Here is an 18,371-nt window from a genome sequence, read left to right on the forward strand (position 1 = left end):
TTTCTTGGGTCTCTTGTGCTGTCTCTTCCTGTGACCTTGGTTCCTGAAGGTCTTGCTCTGAGAAGTTTACTCTTACCAAAGCAGCACCACTCAGATACATTCTTGTTCTTGTGTTCCCTTCAAATTTATCTTTCCACTCATTTGGGATGCTCAGCTACTTATAATTTATAATAAATATGCTGTATACCAAAAAGCAGTGAATTTCTCCATCATGATTTCAAAGTCAAGGGAAGAGAGCATGCTCTATAATTTACCCCTGGTCAACAGTGGAAAGGAAAGAGAAGTGGTAAAGATGAATGAGACAGTGATTCAGAGGACTTGAAAGCTATACTTTTCCAGTGTTGGTCTTCAGAGTACTTCTTCTAGAAATCTCTCCTTTTCCTTTCTTAGTTTCAGATGACAGCATAAGGAATAAGAATCTAACTTTTCAACTCCCTCCCCCAATCCCAATTTTCTAAATGAAAAGCGATTACTCTTATGTTATTTACCATTTGCTTCTAAAATCTATCTCTGTAACTCCACCCTTTTGTTCTTCAAACTCCAGAACCCAGTAAACTAGTATTGTGAATTATTCTATGAGAAAAGAAGCCCTGCAGGGACCGAGGCTCATCAAAACTTCTATAATAGGAGGAACTCTAGTTGTGAGCCAAGAGACACCAAGGTTTTAGTCTCGGATCTATTGTCACCTGGGTGATCCTGGGTAAATCCCTTGACTTCAGTTTCTTGCTTTATAAAATGAGAAGATTAAACGAAATCGTCACCAATATATTTTTCAGGTCTAAAAACTCCATAATTTTAAATGTAGGAAAGATTGCCATCTTCTTCCATGCTTCATTCATACTAATGAATATAGATAAGTGCTGTCTACCTTAGTGTTTTTTTTTTTTTTTAAAGCAAACCATGGATTGTTAAACCAAATTATCACGCTTTCACTTCCTTATCCACTGTCTAGAGTGAACTGTAATCATTGGAATAGCTCAGAAGATGTGTTGAAAAAATTATGGAAAATTAAGGTGCAGATTTTCAGAAAGTAATGGAGGCCCACAGAATTCCAGAGCAAGCATGGAGGCCTAAATATTCTGTGGCTAGAGTTAGTGCTGTCCCCTGCTGGTAGAGTACGAAAGGACAGCTTTGTCATGGTAAAGGAGGTCAGCATTCAGGAGTGATTAACTTGTTTTTATTGATTGTTGTGGTCACTTGACTCATGCAGAGTGAGTTTCCCCTCAAACTTAGAAACTCAACAGAGGTACAGCTGTGGTTAGATGCTGCCTGTATATCACAACAAAAAGGCAAGTAACAAACCATCAGGAAGAATAGAGACAATTCTAGGAAGTGACTATTTTGCTTGTGATAAAGTCGGTCAGGCAATTTTAAGACAAATCAATGTTAAATGTCTTAGGTGAAAAGGAAGAATATCAGAAAGGAAATGGAAAGAGGCTGCAGAACACTGATCAGGTACAAAATCTTTGCCTCTTATCCCAACATGTCGAATTCAGAGAATAGCAAACAGGTTATCTCATTAGAGACAAACGTCATATAGCATTTAGAGAGGCTATAAGTTTTTTTAAGGATACACAACTCAAAAGCTCAAACACTGCTGTCTAAGACTTCTATAGTACTGGTATATACCAGATAAGCAGTAACTATAGATCTGTTAAGCAGATCAAATGTTGAAAAGGAGAGGATGTCTTAGATCCTCAGGGCTTTAAGATAAAGACATACCTTAGAGACACTCAGTGTAAATAGTTGTAAATGATTGACTGATTCTAATGATATCTTGTGGAGAGTATCAGAGCCTGGGGCAGCTAATAGAAGAATAAAAACAACTCTTGATGGCTCTATTACATTAATATATATATTTAAAAATCTTTAGTCAAAGTGCTTCAAATTGTTGTGCTTCTGGTATATCAAACCAATACTATGTTTTGGTTGTTGAGCAAAAATGTTTTAAAAAACTATTAATGCAATCTTAAAATATAAGAGTGGATTTCCCTGTCTGTTGAAGAACCATAATTTCCTAGCTTTTTAAGTTCAGACATTCTCTGAGAATCCCTGTGCTTCTCCTATCACACACTTTCTTGTCATCTCACCTGTACTCCTTCTGCTGTAAGGGCTGAGCAAGACTGGATCTGCCACATCCTATCCCGAATCGTGTGTAGGTTCAGTCCCTCTGCGATCTCTGAGGCAGGGGCTGCGGTGAGCAAATCCTGCTTGTTAGCAAAGATGAGCACAGGGACGCCACTTAGCTTTTCTTCATCCAGTAATTCAGCTAGTTCCTGTATCATTTTAGAAAAGGAGGTGAAAATCCATACTTGACTCTGTCAAATCTCATCTTTCCTCTAATAAGAAAAACATTTAGATATTTAGGAAAGAGATGCAAAAAGGGACACAAAACTAACAGAATTATTTTGATACTATAGTATTAAAAATAATATATATCTTTTGTTTCTTTTAATTATTGCTAAAATGACACAGCTGTGGTTACAGGCTATAGTTTGTTTTATTTGTTCATTTCCAATTTTCCTTTTTTTTTTTTTTTTACATTTGAATATTTGTCAAGGGAGATTAAAATAATCTTATTTTAAATAAAAAAAAATATTTAGAACAAGTGATGGCTTTGAAACTTCCTAAACCACTGTAATTGTACTGCTGAAGAATCCAGCTTTACACCATGTTTTTGTCTGTAACTGACAAGTTGCAGTAAATCTTTGCTGGGAAAGCATGCATAAACCTAATTGCCATAAAGAACATTTCACATAGAGTTTAGCTACTTAAAAATCCTGTAGTAGCAAGAACTGGGAACTGAATGAATGCCCATCAGCTGGGGAATGGTTGAATAAGTTATGGTATATGAATGCAATGGAATATTATTGTTCTGTAAGAAATGATGAGCAGGCTGATTTCAGAAAAGCCTGGAAAAATCTCATGAAGAGATGCTAAGTGAAGTGAGTAGAACCAAGAGAACATTGTACATCGCAACAAGAAGATTATGTGATGATCAACTGTGATGGACTTGGCTCTTTTCAATAATGAGGTAATTCAAGGCAATTATAACAGACTTGTGATGGAAAGAGCTATTTGCATTCAGAGAGAGAATTATATCAGAGCACAGTATTTTCACTTTTGTTGTTGTTTGTTTATTTGCTTGTTTTTATTTCTCATCTTTTTTTTCTCCTGAGGCAATTGGGGTTAAGTGACTTGCCCAAGGTCATATAGCTAAGAAGTGTTAAGTATCTGAGGTCAAATTTGAATTCAGGTCTTCTAGGGCTGGTGCTCTATCCACTGTGCCACCTAGCTACTACTCCTTTCACCTTTTGATCTTTGTTTTGTGTGTGTGTGTGTGAAGCATAATGAATATAGTAATATGTTTACAAGAACTGTATGTGTTTAACCTATGCTGGATTGCTTCCTGTCTATAAGAGGAGGTAGAGGGAAGGTTTGGAACACAAGGGTTTTGCAAGGGTGAATGTTGAAAACTATCTTTGCATACATTTGGAAAAATAAAGAGCTATTAAAAAATCATGTGGGAGGGAGTTCATGGTTCATGAGGTTGATAACATAAGGAGCTTCAAGATAAGATACAATTCTTCGGTTTAGTTCTAGCTCAAATAAACAATGATGTTTATTTGTCACTGTGATATGCTGGGCAGTCTCCAAATGTATGGAGTTTCCTTGATTTACTTCCTAAAGAAGAAAAGCTACCCCAAAATATTAGAATAACACACCAGATCTAGGTTCAGGCTGGTGATCCAATGTGAATGTCTGAGTCTTATCTCTCTAAAAAGGTGGACTAGTGAATAAGTGCATTTCTGCTTCATTTAACAACGGGGGGGAATCTCCATATCCACTTTATATACATCCTTCTGCTTTAAAAAAGCATACATAACATACTGTACTATATAAGTCCTGTGTACTATTTACAAACAAGATAGAGTTTTCAAGATGCACATGGTTACTTAGCACCAGGTACCATGTACCTGACACACAAGTAGCCTATTTAGGTTATATATTTCTTCTAATTCCTCTTTTTTTTTTTTTAGTTACCCTAAGATCAATTAAGTTAATTTAGAAAGATGTAAAGAAAAACAAATTAAATTCATTTCTGGCCTCTTTTAAGAGCCTGGAAAAGACTTTGCAGAGATTTTAGTTTTCATATCAAATTACATTTACTAATAGTCTTATCTGTTTTATTTGATTAATTTTTCTTGTAAAGACCTCCACTAATAGTTTTGGAATCAACTTCTATTTTTGCCCAGCTTTTACAAAGACTATTTTGTTTGAATTATAAAAGTTTTTAAAAATAGCTTCCTAACTCTCAAACATTTAGCAAAGTAAAGTAATGGAAAATTAATCATTTTAAAAATACTTGGACAGAAGAATTATTTACCTGACCCGTCTCTTCAAACCGTTTTCTGTCTGCACTGTCGATAACATATATCTATAAAAGAAATAGGAATGATTACTTTAGTGACCCCAGATGGAAAAACTCAATGTTGCTTCTAGACATGAGTAGAAGATATCAGTTCAATCTTGCACTGAAACGCCCAGGGTGGCAGGTTCACCTCACTTACAGAAGCAAAAGAAAACAAAATATCTGGGAAATTTCTTCTCACAAACAACAATATCTAGGAAGTAACAAAAACCAGGGAATTTCAGGATAAATGTGATAGTATGTTTTGAGATGTGTGCATCAAATTCTGTCCCATACCTAAACCAGTCTCCCTTCTAAAACAAAAGCAAGTAAAATTCTGTTGAATACTGTCAGTCAGGCACCCACAACTAAAAACTGTCACAGAAATGAAGTTCAGTCTAAAACAACTGCAGAAATAATTTTTTCTTCCAAGAACATTTATATCTTCATGTTTTTTTGTTTGTTTTTTTAGGGGAAAGCAAAGAGAGAAGAAAGGCACAAAGAATGTTCTGGGCCTCAGAATTCTAAGGTCTGATTGTTATTATAAAATATCCAAAGAAGGCCAACAAGATACAACACTCTATTCATAGTGGTACTTCATAAATGTTAAATGGCTGGCAAGTTAATGCAAAACATGAGCTATGAAAGTCTTTCTAAGTCAGAGGCTCAGAATAACTATGTTACAGAAGTGCTTCATGTAGAAAGGAAGGAAACATATAGGGATAGTTATAATAATAATATATAACAATGATAGCATAATCTCTATATTAGAAATGAGTAACCATGTAACATGGAGTTGATTTTACTTTTATTTTGGGTGAGAGAGTCTAGACTAGATTGAGATAGATTTCATTTAAGCAATGTACCAAAAAGAAGAATACGAAAAATGAGAAGACATATCAATAGTGACTAGGAGGAGGGTGTGTCCAGTAGAAAAGACTGCCTAGAAGGTCTTATACAGGTGACAGAAAAAGGGGGAAAAAAGTTACAAAATTTCAAAACTGAAAAGGACTCTCAACAATCATCTAATCTTACTCCATACGTGAAAGAATGCCCTCTATTTCAGCAAGTAGTCATCCAGCCTTTGCTGGATTTGTTTATCAGTGTCCTTCCTAAGATGTGATTCTCATAAATGAAAACAATATTCCAGATGTGGTCTGATGAAGTCAGAATATAAGACTATCATCTTCTTAATTCAGGATGCCATATATCTCTTATGGCAGTCTAAGATTATGTCAATATCACATCATATTGATGACTTATATTGAGGGTATTATCTACTAATCCTTCCCACAAAATCACAGAGGAGAAAAAGGTGCTTGTCTAGAAGGTATAATATGAAGACAAAAACAAAATACTTATAGTCCATTTCAAATATTATGAGGAATTGGTGGAGAGTTCTAAAAAGTGGAGAGATATGGTCCCAAGAAAAGTCCAGAAGCTGACTAGCAAGTTCAGAGGCTGAGTGAAAACAAGAGTAAATCTTTGGCACTGATTTACTGCTAGTTGGTATTTCATACAAATAGTCCCATAAAAATACTTCTGTGCTATAGCAAGTATGTTTTCAAAAGTAGCCATATTGTCCCTCAATCTATACACATAGCCATATTGTCCCTCAATTTATACATATGTTTTTCATAGTGTTTGGTTTATCGCTCAAATCACTTTCAATCACATTTGGAAATGATTGTACCATAATTCTAAGGAGAAGCCTATAAAATGGCTACCCTATTTACTAAGAAATAAGTTAAATCAAAAGCAGTGGTCAGACTTCTCTGGTGTGTTCATTTTGTTTTTCTTCGGCATTTTCCTTTTTTTATCCCCATAGATTTCATCTTTTAAAAAATGTTCATCTCCTTGTGGGACATTACCATTTACAAGAAAATGCTACTGCTTCTGATATGATCTATTTTTTGTCTGTCAACCTTACCATGTAAAAAACAAACCCCAAACCAATTAAAACAGAGAATCTGGTTTTCATCTTCAAAGAACCAGAGAAAATAGAAACTCTGGTACTCTTCTAACCTTGATATTAAAATAGTGTGCATCCAGACAAACTATATTATTAACCCTATTTTAAAATCCTAATTTAACTCAGGACACTTGAAATTTTGCCGTATGGAAAATTAAGTATTCACGCCTTCTAGGAAATGACATTGAAACTATATCATCATGGGAAGGTCAGTAAAAAGATTTTTATCTGATTTGATATGGACTCCCATAAGTTTATTCAACTTCCATTATCTAATGACTAATCACAAGAGGAAATGAACTGAAGATTCTTTTGTTTTTCTTTCTTCTCCCTACTGCTGCCACCTTTTGGCCATTTTGCTTCCCATAAACATCTCTCCACCAAAAGGTGGATGCATCAAGAAGAAATGAAGCTCACATTTTGTTAGTAGCTGGGCAAAAGTTTGAGGAAGGGATGCTGAAGCTATTGATTAAAATGAGGTTTTTGGATTATCTGTAAAATTTCTCCAACTGTCCTTTCTATCTATTCCATACCAAAATATGTCTACTGTTTATTGTAGTCTAGAAATCACCTTGTTTCAGAGAATTTGAGGCATATCTGAGAATTCTCAGTGGAGATGAGTAGCAAATGGTTTGATTTGATTATAAAATGATGAGACACTTTAAGTTATATTTAAAAGTAGAAATCAATGGAGTTTTGTCATATAAAGCTCTACCTTGAAAAACAGCAGTGGTATATATTTCTATGCTTTCTAATGACCTTGGGAAAAGTGTCTCTATCTGCCCATTACTTCTATCACACCTTTTCTATCTCCTTTCTCTAGAAGTAGGAAATCATGAACCAGATATGTTTCGTGCTTTTGATCCTCCCTTAGGAATAATTTAGGCTATATTTAGGCATTGTGTTAACCCTTTTGGTCTAATAAAATTTTATCTAGTTCCCTGTGGTGTCCACCTGGTGGGAAATAGTTAAATTACTCTTGAAACCATCTGATTTAGGGAATAGCTTTGGAATTGGACTTTCCTAACTTAAGAAGTAAAGAGTTTAAAACAAACAAATAAAAAACTGCATCCCTAGGTGCTGCTAAGTCTGGCAAGGTAGTGCTTGGAGTCTAGCCCTAGGGACCAGGCTGATAATCATGGTCTCACAGGCCCTGGAACAATACAAGGTTGAATCTAAACCCAAGATACAACCTTTCACTGGCTTCCTGATGCTTCAGAGAAAAACTTTCCTCATGTTGCTATGCTGAACTGATTTTTGCTCAAATATACATAGCTTGCTGGGTACATATGGTTCACACAAAATGCTACATCTGTGATTACATTACATCATCTTTGGATCCTGCCTACTAGCTGTTAGATTTATTTAACTTTTAAATTCTTACTGAAGGACCAGAAAATTTTAGAGACCTCATTTAGGAACCTAACAAATATCTGTACCCTTAACTACCCATCTTCTAGAATTTTTCTTACTTTGTCTTATACACGCAAAGCATCCATTATAAGCTTTGTTTCTCTCTACAACCTCTCTTTTTAATCTAATGTGTGATTTTAGTACAATTTAAGAATACACTTAAATGATTAATAAAACAAATACTGTGAATAGGTATTTACTAAGTTTCCTGAGGCTAAAAGCATAGTTTTCTCTCTTGGAAAGTTGTGCCTCTCTCTACCTCTCTCCTAAGCCAATAACCTATTTTTTCTACACCAATTCAAGCATCCAATTTGGCATCTACAGCAGAGAAATTTTCTTCACAAAAAGCCAGGTTATGGTATGGTTCTTACAACAGTGCCTCATATGTAATAGGTGCAAAATTAATATTTGTTGATTTGATTTTATGATAACAATATTTATGTTTTGCTATTATCACAACCCAATGAGAATGAAAAATTAATTCTTATAGCATTCTTATTAATTTTCATAGTAATCATATGAAGCAAGGCTTTTCCCATTTTAGAAAAGGATGAAAAGAGCCTCTGAGCATCATTTTGGTGATTATAGTTAGTGACATTCTGGGATCTTCTAAGTTTTATTTTGCTGCTCAAATCACTGAAATGTATTTATAAATAGATTATTTGGCCAAGGTGTGGAAGGACACACTATTGTTACCAAGCAACAATAATGTATCTTATAAAAGCTATTCCAAGATTGCTTGCTTTACAATCGCCAGCCTTCTGCTAGCCCTGTTAATAAGTTCATGATGATTAATGTTATGGCAGTGGAAATACTGACAATGAGAACATTAGAATGTTAATGTTTCTAGCACACAGCAGGAAAGGCCTTGAATTAATGCAGGAGTAGGCAGTACTTACAAGTACATCAGTATTTTCAAAATAATTCCTCCAGTATGGCCTGATTTTCCTCTGTCCACCAATGTCCCATACATTCAGTTTAAAACCTTGTGATTGTACACTTTTGATGTTAAAGCCCTGAAAAAGAAAAAGGCAAAAACATCTGGTTAAATTATGCTTTGGGATTATATTGGTAAAAGATCATATTTAACAGTTTTGTCATCTCCCACTTGTGAGAAGTATTGACAGTGATGAACATAGTACTAATGAAAATTATCTGCTATGAAAATGATACAGAGAAGAAAGCTAGCTCACATACAATTAACCTCACCAGTGTTGTAGAATCAGTAGCTGACAAAGTACTGACAAAATACTGCTGTCTACTCCATTCTCCAACAGCAGTCCTGCTTGGCTTCCATTTCAAGAAATAACATGCTTTTGCCACATCCCAGGAGCCAATTACCTGAAATCTCATCACTGTGATTTAGATTTGGATACTCTACCCAGTCTCAACTCACTCACAGCTGCCATTCCCCTCTGATTAGAGGATTGGAGAATAGAGCACTAAACGTCTCCCAAATCTTATAGAGGGCTCACTCCTTCCTAGAAAATCCTTTCTCCATCAGGAGCACTGCTTCACTTTTACTTCACATAACAACCATGCTCCCAGTCAGGCACCTTCTGGAGCTCCATTCTCAATTGTCCTGATTTTTAGCTTCTTTTTGTGTTCGTCTTCTCCCATTAGATTGTAAGTTCTTTGAGGGCAGGAATTGGCTCTTTTTCTTATTTGTATCTGGCATGGTAGGGGCTTAATAAATATTTATCTAATTGAACTAAATACCTATAGTGTTTACAAGGATGGGAGAGTCAGGACACTTGAGACTAATTTGGATTTGCAACATAGAGAGTGCTATCTGAAGATCTTAGAATGGTAAAGAGTATCAGGAATATGGTTAAACCTGAAGACTCAAGAGAACAGAATGCTAAATTTAAAGAACAACCATTGTGTGTGAAGAATCAGTTTTTAAAATTATGGTTCAGTATAGAAAGATTTTTCTATAGTGGGTTAAACAGGGTATAGAAAGAACTAAACTTATGCCACCATGTATGTGGGAGAATAAATTTGCACTTAAATCCTATTTTAAAGAACCATGGAGATTTAAAGTTCTGCTAAAATAGCACACAATGCAATCTTGAATTGAGAAGTCATGCTGTGGGCAGTGGTTGGGGAGAAACCTTCTGATTCCTAGAAATAATCTGTGTTGTTCTTTTAGAAATCTTTGGTCAACCGGAAAATATTTTGATTTTCAGGAGTTACTGCAATAGAGAGCCTAAAGAAAGATGAATAAATCCATGGATCAGCATCCCGAATCAGGAATTATAAGGACAAATGAGCAAAAAATTCAAGACTCAGATCACATTTTATAATTAGGATTATTTTATCTCTCTTAGAAGTGATACAGTGAAATCAAGACTTTAAAATCTTGTCTGAAGGTTTGCTGCTAGTGAACAGGAAATGTATCTTGCTTAGTAAAGAATAACAGGGCAAAGGAGCTCATTCTGAACATCTGGCAAATTTGCCTACATGCCACTATCACTACTTGAGATCTGAAACTAGGACACACTCCCATCAGGGGCAGGTGCTACCAGATTCTTCATTACAGAGGAGAGTCACTTGTGTATAATTTATGGTGTTGGTGTTTCTATAAAACTTTGAACGAAACAGAAATAAATGTATGTTTGAATATTGGGAAGACAATGGATAAATAAATGGAGAATGCATTTTAACTCCTTGCCAAAAGTATCTAAAACTGTTCACTTAACAATGTCCCTTTCAAATCTCTAGATTGTAAAAAGACATAAGAATCTGAAGGTCAAAATGTATAAAATAAGTATGTGCTTTATCTTTTTTCCTGAATATTCATAAAAAACTATCTTTTCTTCTGTTGTAAGGGCCCAAACACACTAGAGTATGATTTTTTTACTTTAATAATATTTTATTTTTCTAAACATATGCAAAGATAGTTTTCAGCATTCATCTTTGCAAAGCCATGTGTCCAAATTTTTTTCCTTTCTCTCCTCTATTCTCCCCCAAACAGCAAGTAATTCAAAATAGGTTAAACATGTGCAATTCTTCTAAACATATTTCTAAATTTCTTATGCCATGCAAAAAACAAAAACAAAAACCTAAAAAAACCAAAGAGGTCAAAAGGGAAAAAATACAAGAAAGAAAGAAAAAAAAAAAAACAAGCAAACAACAACAAAAAAGATGAAAAAACTGATCCACATTTAGATTCCATAGTTCTCTCTCTGTATGTGACTGAAACTTTCTATCACAAGTCTATTGGAATTGGCTTCAATCACCTTATTGTTGAAAAGAGGAAAATCATATCACAATCGATTCTCACATAGTCTTGTGCTGTATACAAAGTTCTCCTGGTTCTACTCACTTCCTAGCATCAGTTCATGTAAATTGAAATCAACCTGCTCATCATTTCATATAGAATAATATTCCATTATATTCATATATCATAACTTATTCAGCCATTTCCTAACTGAAAGGCATCCACTAGAGTGTTTTTGTTTTTCAGTCTTTCCAGGAGAAACTACTGTAATTTATTATTTTTTAAATTATAAAGTTTGTTCAGAAGCTTTAAATTGTTTGTCTGATAGCAACTCAGCGACTCATCTGAAATAAGGTACAAGTTAAGAATGCTCACCAGTAATTAAGCACACACATCAACAATTGTACAAATACTATCCAGAAAGTAAACAATTAATAATCTCAGGTTTATAATACTCACATATGCTAATGCTACAAAGTTACTAAGAACATCAGATCAATTGCCAGTCAATAAATCCAGGTATTTAGTGAGGAAGTAATTTTTCTCCTTAGGAATTTTCTCCTTCTATTCTTATAGGGAAAGTGGTATAAAGACATTCACCAGTTTTTCTGTCCTGTACTTATTATTAGGTTATGGCTAGATTCGAATACTGTTGTCTCAAAGTTTCAACAGGTTTGCAAATTGTAGCCTAGATAGTCTATTTATCCTATCCTTCATTTATTTCAGTTCACCTTTATTAATCTACAGTGTCCTTTGGAAATTTCGTTTTCACAGAATCCTTTCTGAGAGGCTCAGTGTTAAAAATATATATTTTTTAAAATGAACAAAATAAGTACATAGAATCCCCTTTTACCCTGGCACTAATTATTTCCCTATTCTATTGTTCTGTATTTTTTTTTTAATTTCTTTATTCTTTAGATTCATCTTGGTTAGCCTTAGCTTTAGAACATAAACTGTGGGGGAGGAAAAAGGGTGGGGCAGAGTCTGTGGTGGTCTTCATTTTTGGATTGCTAGTACCTTGTATATACTTTTAAAAAATGCATGCTCTCAAACAGCCAGCATATTCAGCCAGTGCAAATGAGAAGCCTTTTATATTGTGATTCTTGTCCATGTCTTTTTGTAAACCTCCATAAAAGATCCATCTAAGGCATTAGAAGCTTTCCTCTGATTCTTTAAATATTTCATGGATGAAATTCTTGGGCTGTTACTTTTTACTATCCCACTTTTTTTTAAAGTCAAAATATTATGTGACTTTAACTTAATAAAATGTTGAATTCTGACTGTTGATTGGATCAGAATATAGATAATGTAAATGTTTACTTTTAGATGGTGTGGAATATGTTATTGGGCATTAAACCAAGAGCTAAAAGACAAAAGTTATGTTTTGTCCTTAGTCTTCCTTTTTTTGAAGGGCATGATGTACCATGAAACAAAAATACTTCATAACAGAATGTGTTTACCTGTGTAGGTGTAATGTGACTGATGTCTTCAGATGCAAGCTGCTTCAGGAGTGTAGTTTTGCCAGCATTATCCAAGCCCAGGAGTAGAATTCTTACCTCCTGGTCTGGTGCACTCTTCAATTTCCTCAGGATTGAGAGTAAACCCTTGGGTAATCACAAAGAAGAGAGGTTACTTTCAAGGCTTTACCATAAATGCCTGAATCTCATCGTGCTGGCCAGTAGAGTGTAAGTTCATTCTCATCGAATGTAGCTCTTAGCTATGAAAAGCTTTTAAGTAATGTTTTTCATTCAAGTGCTATTTATCCCATTTGGTCTCTTCCTTTATATCTTATCAGGAGTACACTAATATACTTTTGAAAATGACACTGGCAGAAGTAACTTTGAAAAATAGCATTATTTATCTATTATAGTTATGGCTAGACTTTGATGTTATCTCAAAGTTTGCAAATTGTAGCAGAAGTACTTTGTTTATCCTAATCTTCATCTATTTCAGTTCACCCTTAATAGTCTAAAGTATCCTATCGGGCCTCTTTCTGAGAGGATCAGTGTTAACAGGGTTTTGTTTTTCTTTTAATGAGCAAAATGGCACACATAGAAATTAAGATTGTTAAAGTCAGTGAGGGGTCACCAAATAATCAAGAATTAAAGAATATTTCTAATTTATCCTAATACTTTCGTCTTGTGGCTTCTTACTTTGAATATTTCCCCTTTTATAGACTTTTAGAAAGAATACCAGGTATTCTTAGGTAAGACTATACCAACTATCCTACTAAAAGATGATATGAGAATAACTAATGGTTATCTACATAATAAGCTAGGTAATATTAAAATTCATCAGCTAACTTTATTAAGAGAAAATTACTTCTGAAAATAACATAACCTCTCATGTCTAATATTGGGTTTCTTTGTTCACTAATTCTAGTCCTGATTGTGCCACAGATTTATTGAAGGATATTAACCTGTACCATGTCTCAATTTTCCCATTTTTAATGGAGAAAATATATATTTGGCCGAGAATTATCATAACTATAGCTGTGTGTCAAAAATAGGAATGGATCCCAATAGGTCTCTTATTGACTTAGAAAACCACAAATTAGTATTATATATTTTATATTTAAATTTATTTTGTGAAACATTTCAAAATTACATTTTAATTTGATTCAGTACTTGGGTTTGGTTTTTTTTATTTTTGTTGTTTTGGTTTTTTTATAATTCTGAAACCTTTGTTATAGTGGATGGGGAGTTGGTCTTGGACTCATCAAGACATAGCTTCAATGACAGCATTTAACAAGTTACTTAACATTCTCAGTGACTCAAGCAACTATGTAAGACTCCAAGCAGTATAACAGGTACAGATCTGTCTTGAGGAGGGGAGGGACAAAAGTTCCCTATCCTAATTAAACCACAGATCCAGCCCTCCCCCCAACCCTATTAATACTTGATTAAATGGAGTAATACATATCATGGTTAACCCCTAGAGATGAGTACAGAAAAAGTATGTCCATTATCAAATGATTTAAGAAACTTCCTAAGATCAATTTTAAAAATAGTTGAAATTTATTACTATATTCTATATTATTAATAGATAATATTATCAAATAGATAATATCTATTTGACAGAACAAGTTAACAGAGCTGTCAATACTTATGGAAGTCTTGAGAGAAGAGTTACTTTTCATAAAACAGCTTTATGTTCTAACATTTCTAAACCAACAAAACTTTAACAAGTTCTGTTTTGGCCTGTTTCCTAGAGTGCCACATCTCTGTAAGAGAGAATCATTAAGTAAAAATATAATATTTGGATTTTTATATTCAGATTTTTTTCATTTTAACTTCTTCAAAGATAATTTCTGTTAATCTTAAAAACAGGCAGCAAGAAAGCATTAGAACTCTATAATCACACAAAATTGATACCATAGGAAACATAAAAAAGAATACTTTCTATATTTCTAATAGCAATTTTCCTTTGGAAAGATCATTGAAATAGAAAGATTTGCTTTCAAAGAAAGTGACACTAAAGAAGCAGAATTATAGACTCCAGCCCAGTGGTGACTATAGTTCAATACTGTCCTGCCATTTTACAGTGAGAAAATAAAGGGATCCAGAGGTGAATGGCTTGCTCAAAACAGATGTGGTTGCTAAGTGGCAGGCTTGGGTCCTGACTAGAAATCCAGCATCTTTTCTTCAATCTTTCATGGCAGAATGATGAATGGTATTAGGAATGACACATGCCATAAAATGTAATAGCACACCTACTGACAATCCTAGTGAGTGGATCACAGGATTATAAGGGTTAGCTAAAGAGGGAAGATATTTATAGAAATCAGCATTCTACCTGCAGTGAATAAAGTAAGCTGATTTAAAAGCCTGAAGGTAAAGCAAAATAAGTATCTCTATGTCTGTTTGTATAACAATGTCCACCTATTTATTTGAAATGTTATTTGATCTGAAGTTCAAAGAAATTAATATTCTTAGCATTTAGTAAAATAGTATTACTTTCTAAATATATCTTAAAGAACAGCTAATCAGACCAGTGAATAAACTAATTAGCTTGAATATGAATTTAAGGTATATTTTTAGCATCCTGCCCTAGTACTTTGCCCTAATATTGATTAAAGGCTATAAATTTTTTTTCACCTAATAGCATGTTACTACCACATGCTGTGTACAGCAGTTATTATCCTCTAACTGGCAGACAAAATACATCTAACTCATCCATAAAATATTTAAATGAACTTTTACAGTGAGTAGGTATATAAGACTCAAGTGCTATATACACCTATTTAGCTAAATTACTAGGAAGTGCACATAAAATATCTACAACCTAGGCCATTCCAAGTTTAGATAAAGAGGAATATAAACAAATTTATTTGTTGGGGTATTTGAACCTTACAATGGGGGGAAAAACTCCAGTTGTCTGTAGTTTGCACAGGTTCCCCCCAATGAGCTTAAAATGGATATGGCAACTCAAAAACAAATCAACTATAGTGCTGCTAAGTAGGACCATCTTAATCTCCAGAATCTTGTGACTGGACCTTATATTGGATTTTCTACAGTCTGGACATCTCTTACTTCAAAGAGCCATGAGTCTATAACTGTTGTTACTACCTCCATCTTAGTAGGCAATTTTAAAGAGTTATCATAGCACAAAGTCTCATTATCCTGATAGTCACCTAGGGAAACCATTCAGTCAAAGCGTTTTCATTTTGGCAAGGCTGTTGAAAATTTGTGTTCTGTTAGCATACACAGCCTTTTAGAATTTACAGCAGTCTCTATCTCACCATGAAGCATTTCAAAAGTACTTTGACTGGAAGTAAACACACACTTATTAAGTACCTTCTTTGTGTCCATTCTAAGCACTTTACAAATATTATTTGATACTCAAAATAACCTTGGGAGGTAGATATTATCATCATCCCATTTTGTTGCTATTGTTCTGCCTTTGTTGTCAAAGAGGAAACAGAAGCAGGCACAGGTTAAATGACTTGCCTAGGAACATCCAACAAGTACCAAGTTTGGGCTTCCTGACTTGAGGCTCAGCAACTTTATATACCTAAATAAGGAATTGTGTTTAGTTATCTCTACAATACATGAGAAGACTTGAGCTTTTTCTGAGGCAAAGATGTCAATGTTCCTTTCTATCAGTGCCAATGAAATGGGCTTTTCATCAAAAAAAAAAAAAAAAAAAAAATGGATGAAGAGTATGTTGTCCAGAGGATTTTTTAAAGTACAAAACAGTGATATCAAACACAAATAGGAATGGGAGTCTTAATCTATACATAAGGATCTCTGATGGATGTATATTGGCTTAATTTCAAATTATAATGTTATCTATGTTTTAATGTACTTTTATTTTGTTAAATATTACCAAATTATATTTTAAACACTTCTGGTTTAGAATAACCATCAAATACAAAATACACCTGAAAACTCCAACATATAAAAAAGCAATACAATAGTATAATATCTACTACAATAATGATTTTCTGAGTGGCTGAACAAAAGAATACTGTTTAAAAATGTGAAGTTAGGATTAAAACAAATCATCATCTCATTATTTCATACTTGTATACAATAACCAGCTCAAAATGTTTGAAGAAACTATTGGTGAATAAATAGTTTTTGTTACAGTAGCCCAATTTTTAAAACAAACAAGTATCAACTATTAGTCTCAGCTGAAGGTCTTAGTTTCCTGGACTTCTTATTTTAGGAAGTTGTTAACTTGTATCTATACTTGGTTCATTCACTTTTATTGACCTTTAAAGTGAAATTAGATTTGCTTCTATAATAATAGCACTGCAAATATCTATCTCTCATGTTAGAAAAAATTCAAAATTAGTAGTTATAGGAAAATATATAAAAGGTCAGCTTTCAGTTCAGATACAAAGTGACTAAAAAGCCCAACCATAGAATCCTGAACTCACAAGAAATATGACACACTAAGTCACATTACAGGTTCTAAAAATTTGACATTTTATTTTCTAATTAAGCAAGCCTTTACCAGACATCCTGTACTTCAAGGCACTGAGATATAAAGATAAAAATAAAAAGCAGGCTTTGTCTTAAGAAATTTATATTCAATTGTAACAATACAGACCCTCTTATAAACAAAAATTTTAAACCAAGCACATACTAAAGAATGCCTGTGCATGTATATATATTTATATGTTTATATTTAAGAGGGAAAAAAATCCAGCAAAACCTTTGAAGACCAATTTACACCTGGAAGAAGATGTAGTATTTATTTATTGTTATTTATAATCTTGAATTAAAAAAAAAAAACACCAAATTGTTCAGTTCATTTGATGGATAAACTGGTAAAGTTAGCCAATGATGATGCATTTGTCATCTGTGATGACAATCTTCATCTTCTGTTGGTCTGACATGCCTATTTAGCTTCATTTCTAGTTACTTTGGTGTAAATATTTTTGTGTTCTATAATGAGAAAGCTTTCTAATGAACACTTCATAAACAAATGATTAATAAAAAGATAACACCAAAAATATTTACACAAATCTGTTTAGCCTGAGGTTAACAAAACTGTTACATAGAATGTGCAAAATCTGGTTGGCAGCATTAGCTAAAAGAATTCTACTTATACTTAGCAATCTGATCATGTGCAATCAATTGTTTTTTTTCTCCTATATTTATTCACCGATCCCTTATTAAATATTGGATATATTTTCTCACTTTGATACAGCTTTTTCTAAGCCCTCCAATCATTGAAATTTTCCAATGTTTTTAAAGGTTAAAAAAAAAAATCCACAGTGGAGAGAGAGCAACTCAAATTACAGTTTCAACATTACCCATCACTCGTGGCTACAAACCCTAACTATTTTTCCTTTCAAGTTAATAACTGACCAGCACCCTCAGGAAGCTTGAGAAGCCTTTTGTGATACGAACATCTTCTTAACCCTCCAAATGAACTATTCTGAAATCAACAGGGTCCGATTAGAAAAAGCCAAACTATCGAAGTCCAAAATATGGGAAAGTTCTAGTTTGAGATGAAAAGTGAGAATCTGTGCCCTAAACTGATAAGCAGTCCTTCTACCCTTTTCCTTTTCCTTCGGAAGTCCAGGGACTTCTACCCAAAGCTAGCTCAAGTTTGATCAGTTCTTTAAAAAAGGGAGGGGGGCGGGGGGAGAGCAGTCTCGAAAGAGGGGATGGAAGAAAAGACCAGCTGAAGCACGATGGCCGTGGGCTGGATAGGCTGCTGCTCGGGATGGGCAGGTCCTCAAACCCTAAAAGGGGAGGCACCAATTAGAGCAGGCGCCTCTCTCCAGGGAAAGCCTCTCGAGAGTGCGGGCTATCTCCACTCCTCAGGGCCCGCACCTGTGGATACGGAGCCCGGCTGGGGGAGCATGCCCCACACTGGGCGTCAGGCCCTTCCCG

General features: G+C 34.3%; 1 protein-coding gene across 1 annotated transcript in view; it reads right to left on the reverse strand.

The window, feature by feature from the left end:
• The window catches only part of ARL3 (ADP ribosylation factor like GTPase 3), a 30,002-nt gene that overhangs the window by 11,001 nt on the left and 630 nt on the right, over positions 1-18,371 (reverse strand). The window contains exons 2-5 of the mRNA XM_003755416.4: positions 12,480-12,623; positions 8,696-8,812; positions 4,388-4,438; positions 2,091-2,276 (exon numbers count right to left, since the gene is read on the reverse strand). Of these exons, the coding sequence (XP_003755464.1) occupies positions 2,091-2,276; positions 4,388-4,438; positions 8,696-8,812; positions 12,480-12,623 (498 nt within the window). The remainder of the gene's footprint in view (positions 1-2,090; positions 2,277-4,387; positions 4,439-8,695; positions 8,813-12,479; positions 12,624-18,371) is intronic.

The sequence above is a fragment of the Sarcophilus harrisii genome, chromosome 2 (genome assembly GCF_902635505.1).
Source record: "Sarcophilus harrisii chromosome 2, mSarHar1.11, whole genome shotgun sequence".
Classification (NCBI taxonomy): domain Eukaryota; kingdom Metazoa; phylum Chordata; class Mammalia; order Dasyuromorphia; family Dasyuridae; genus Sarcophilus; species Sarcophilus harrisii.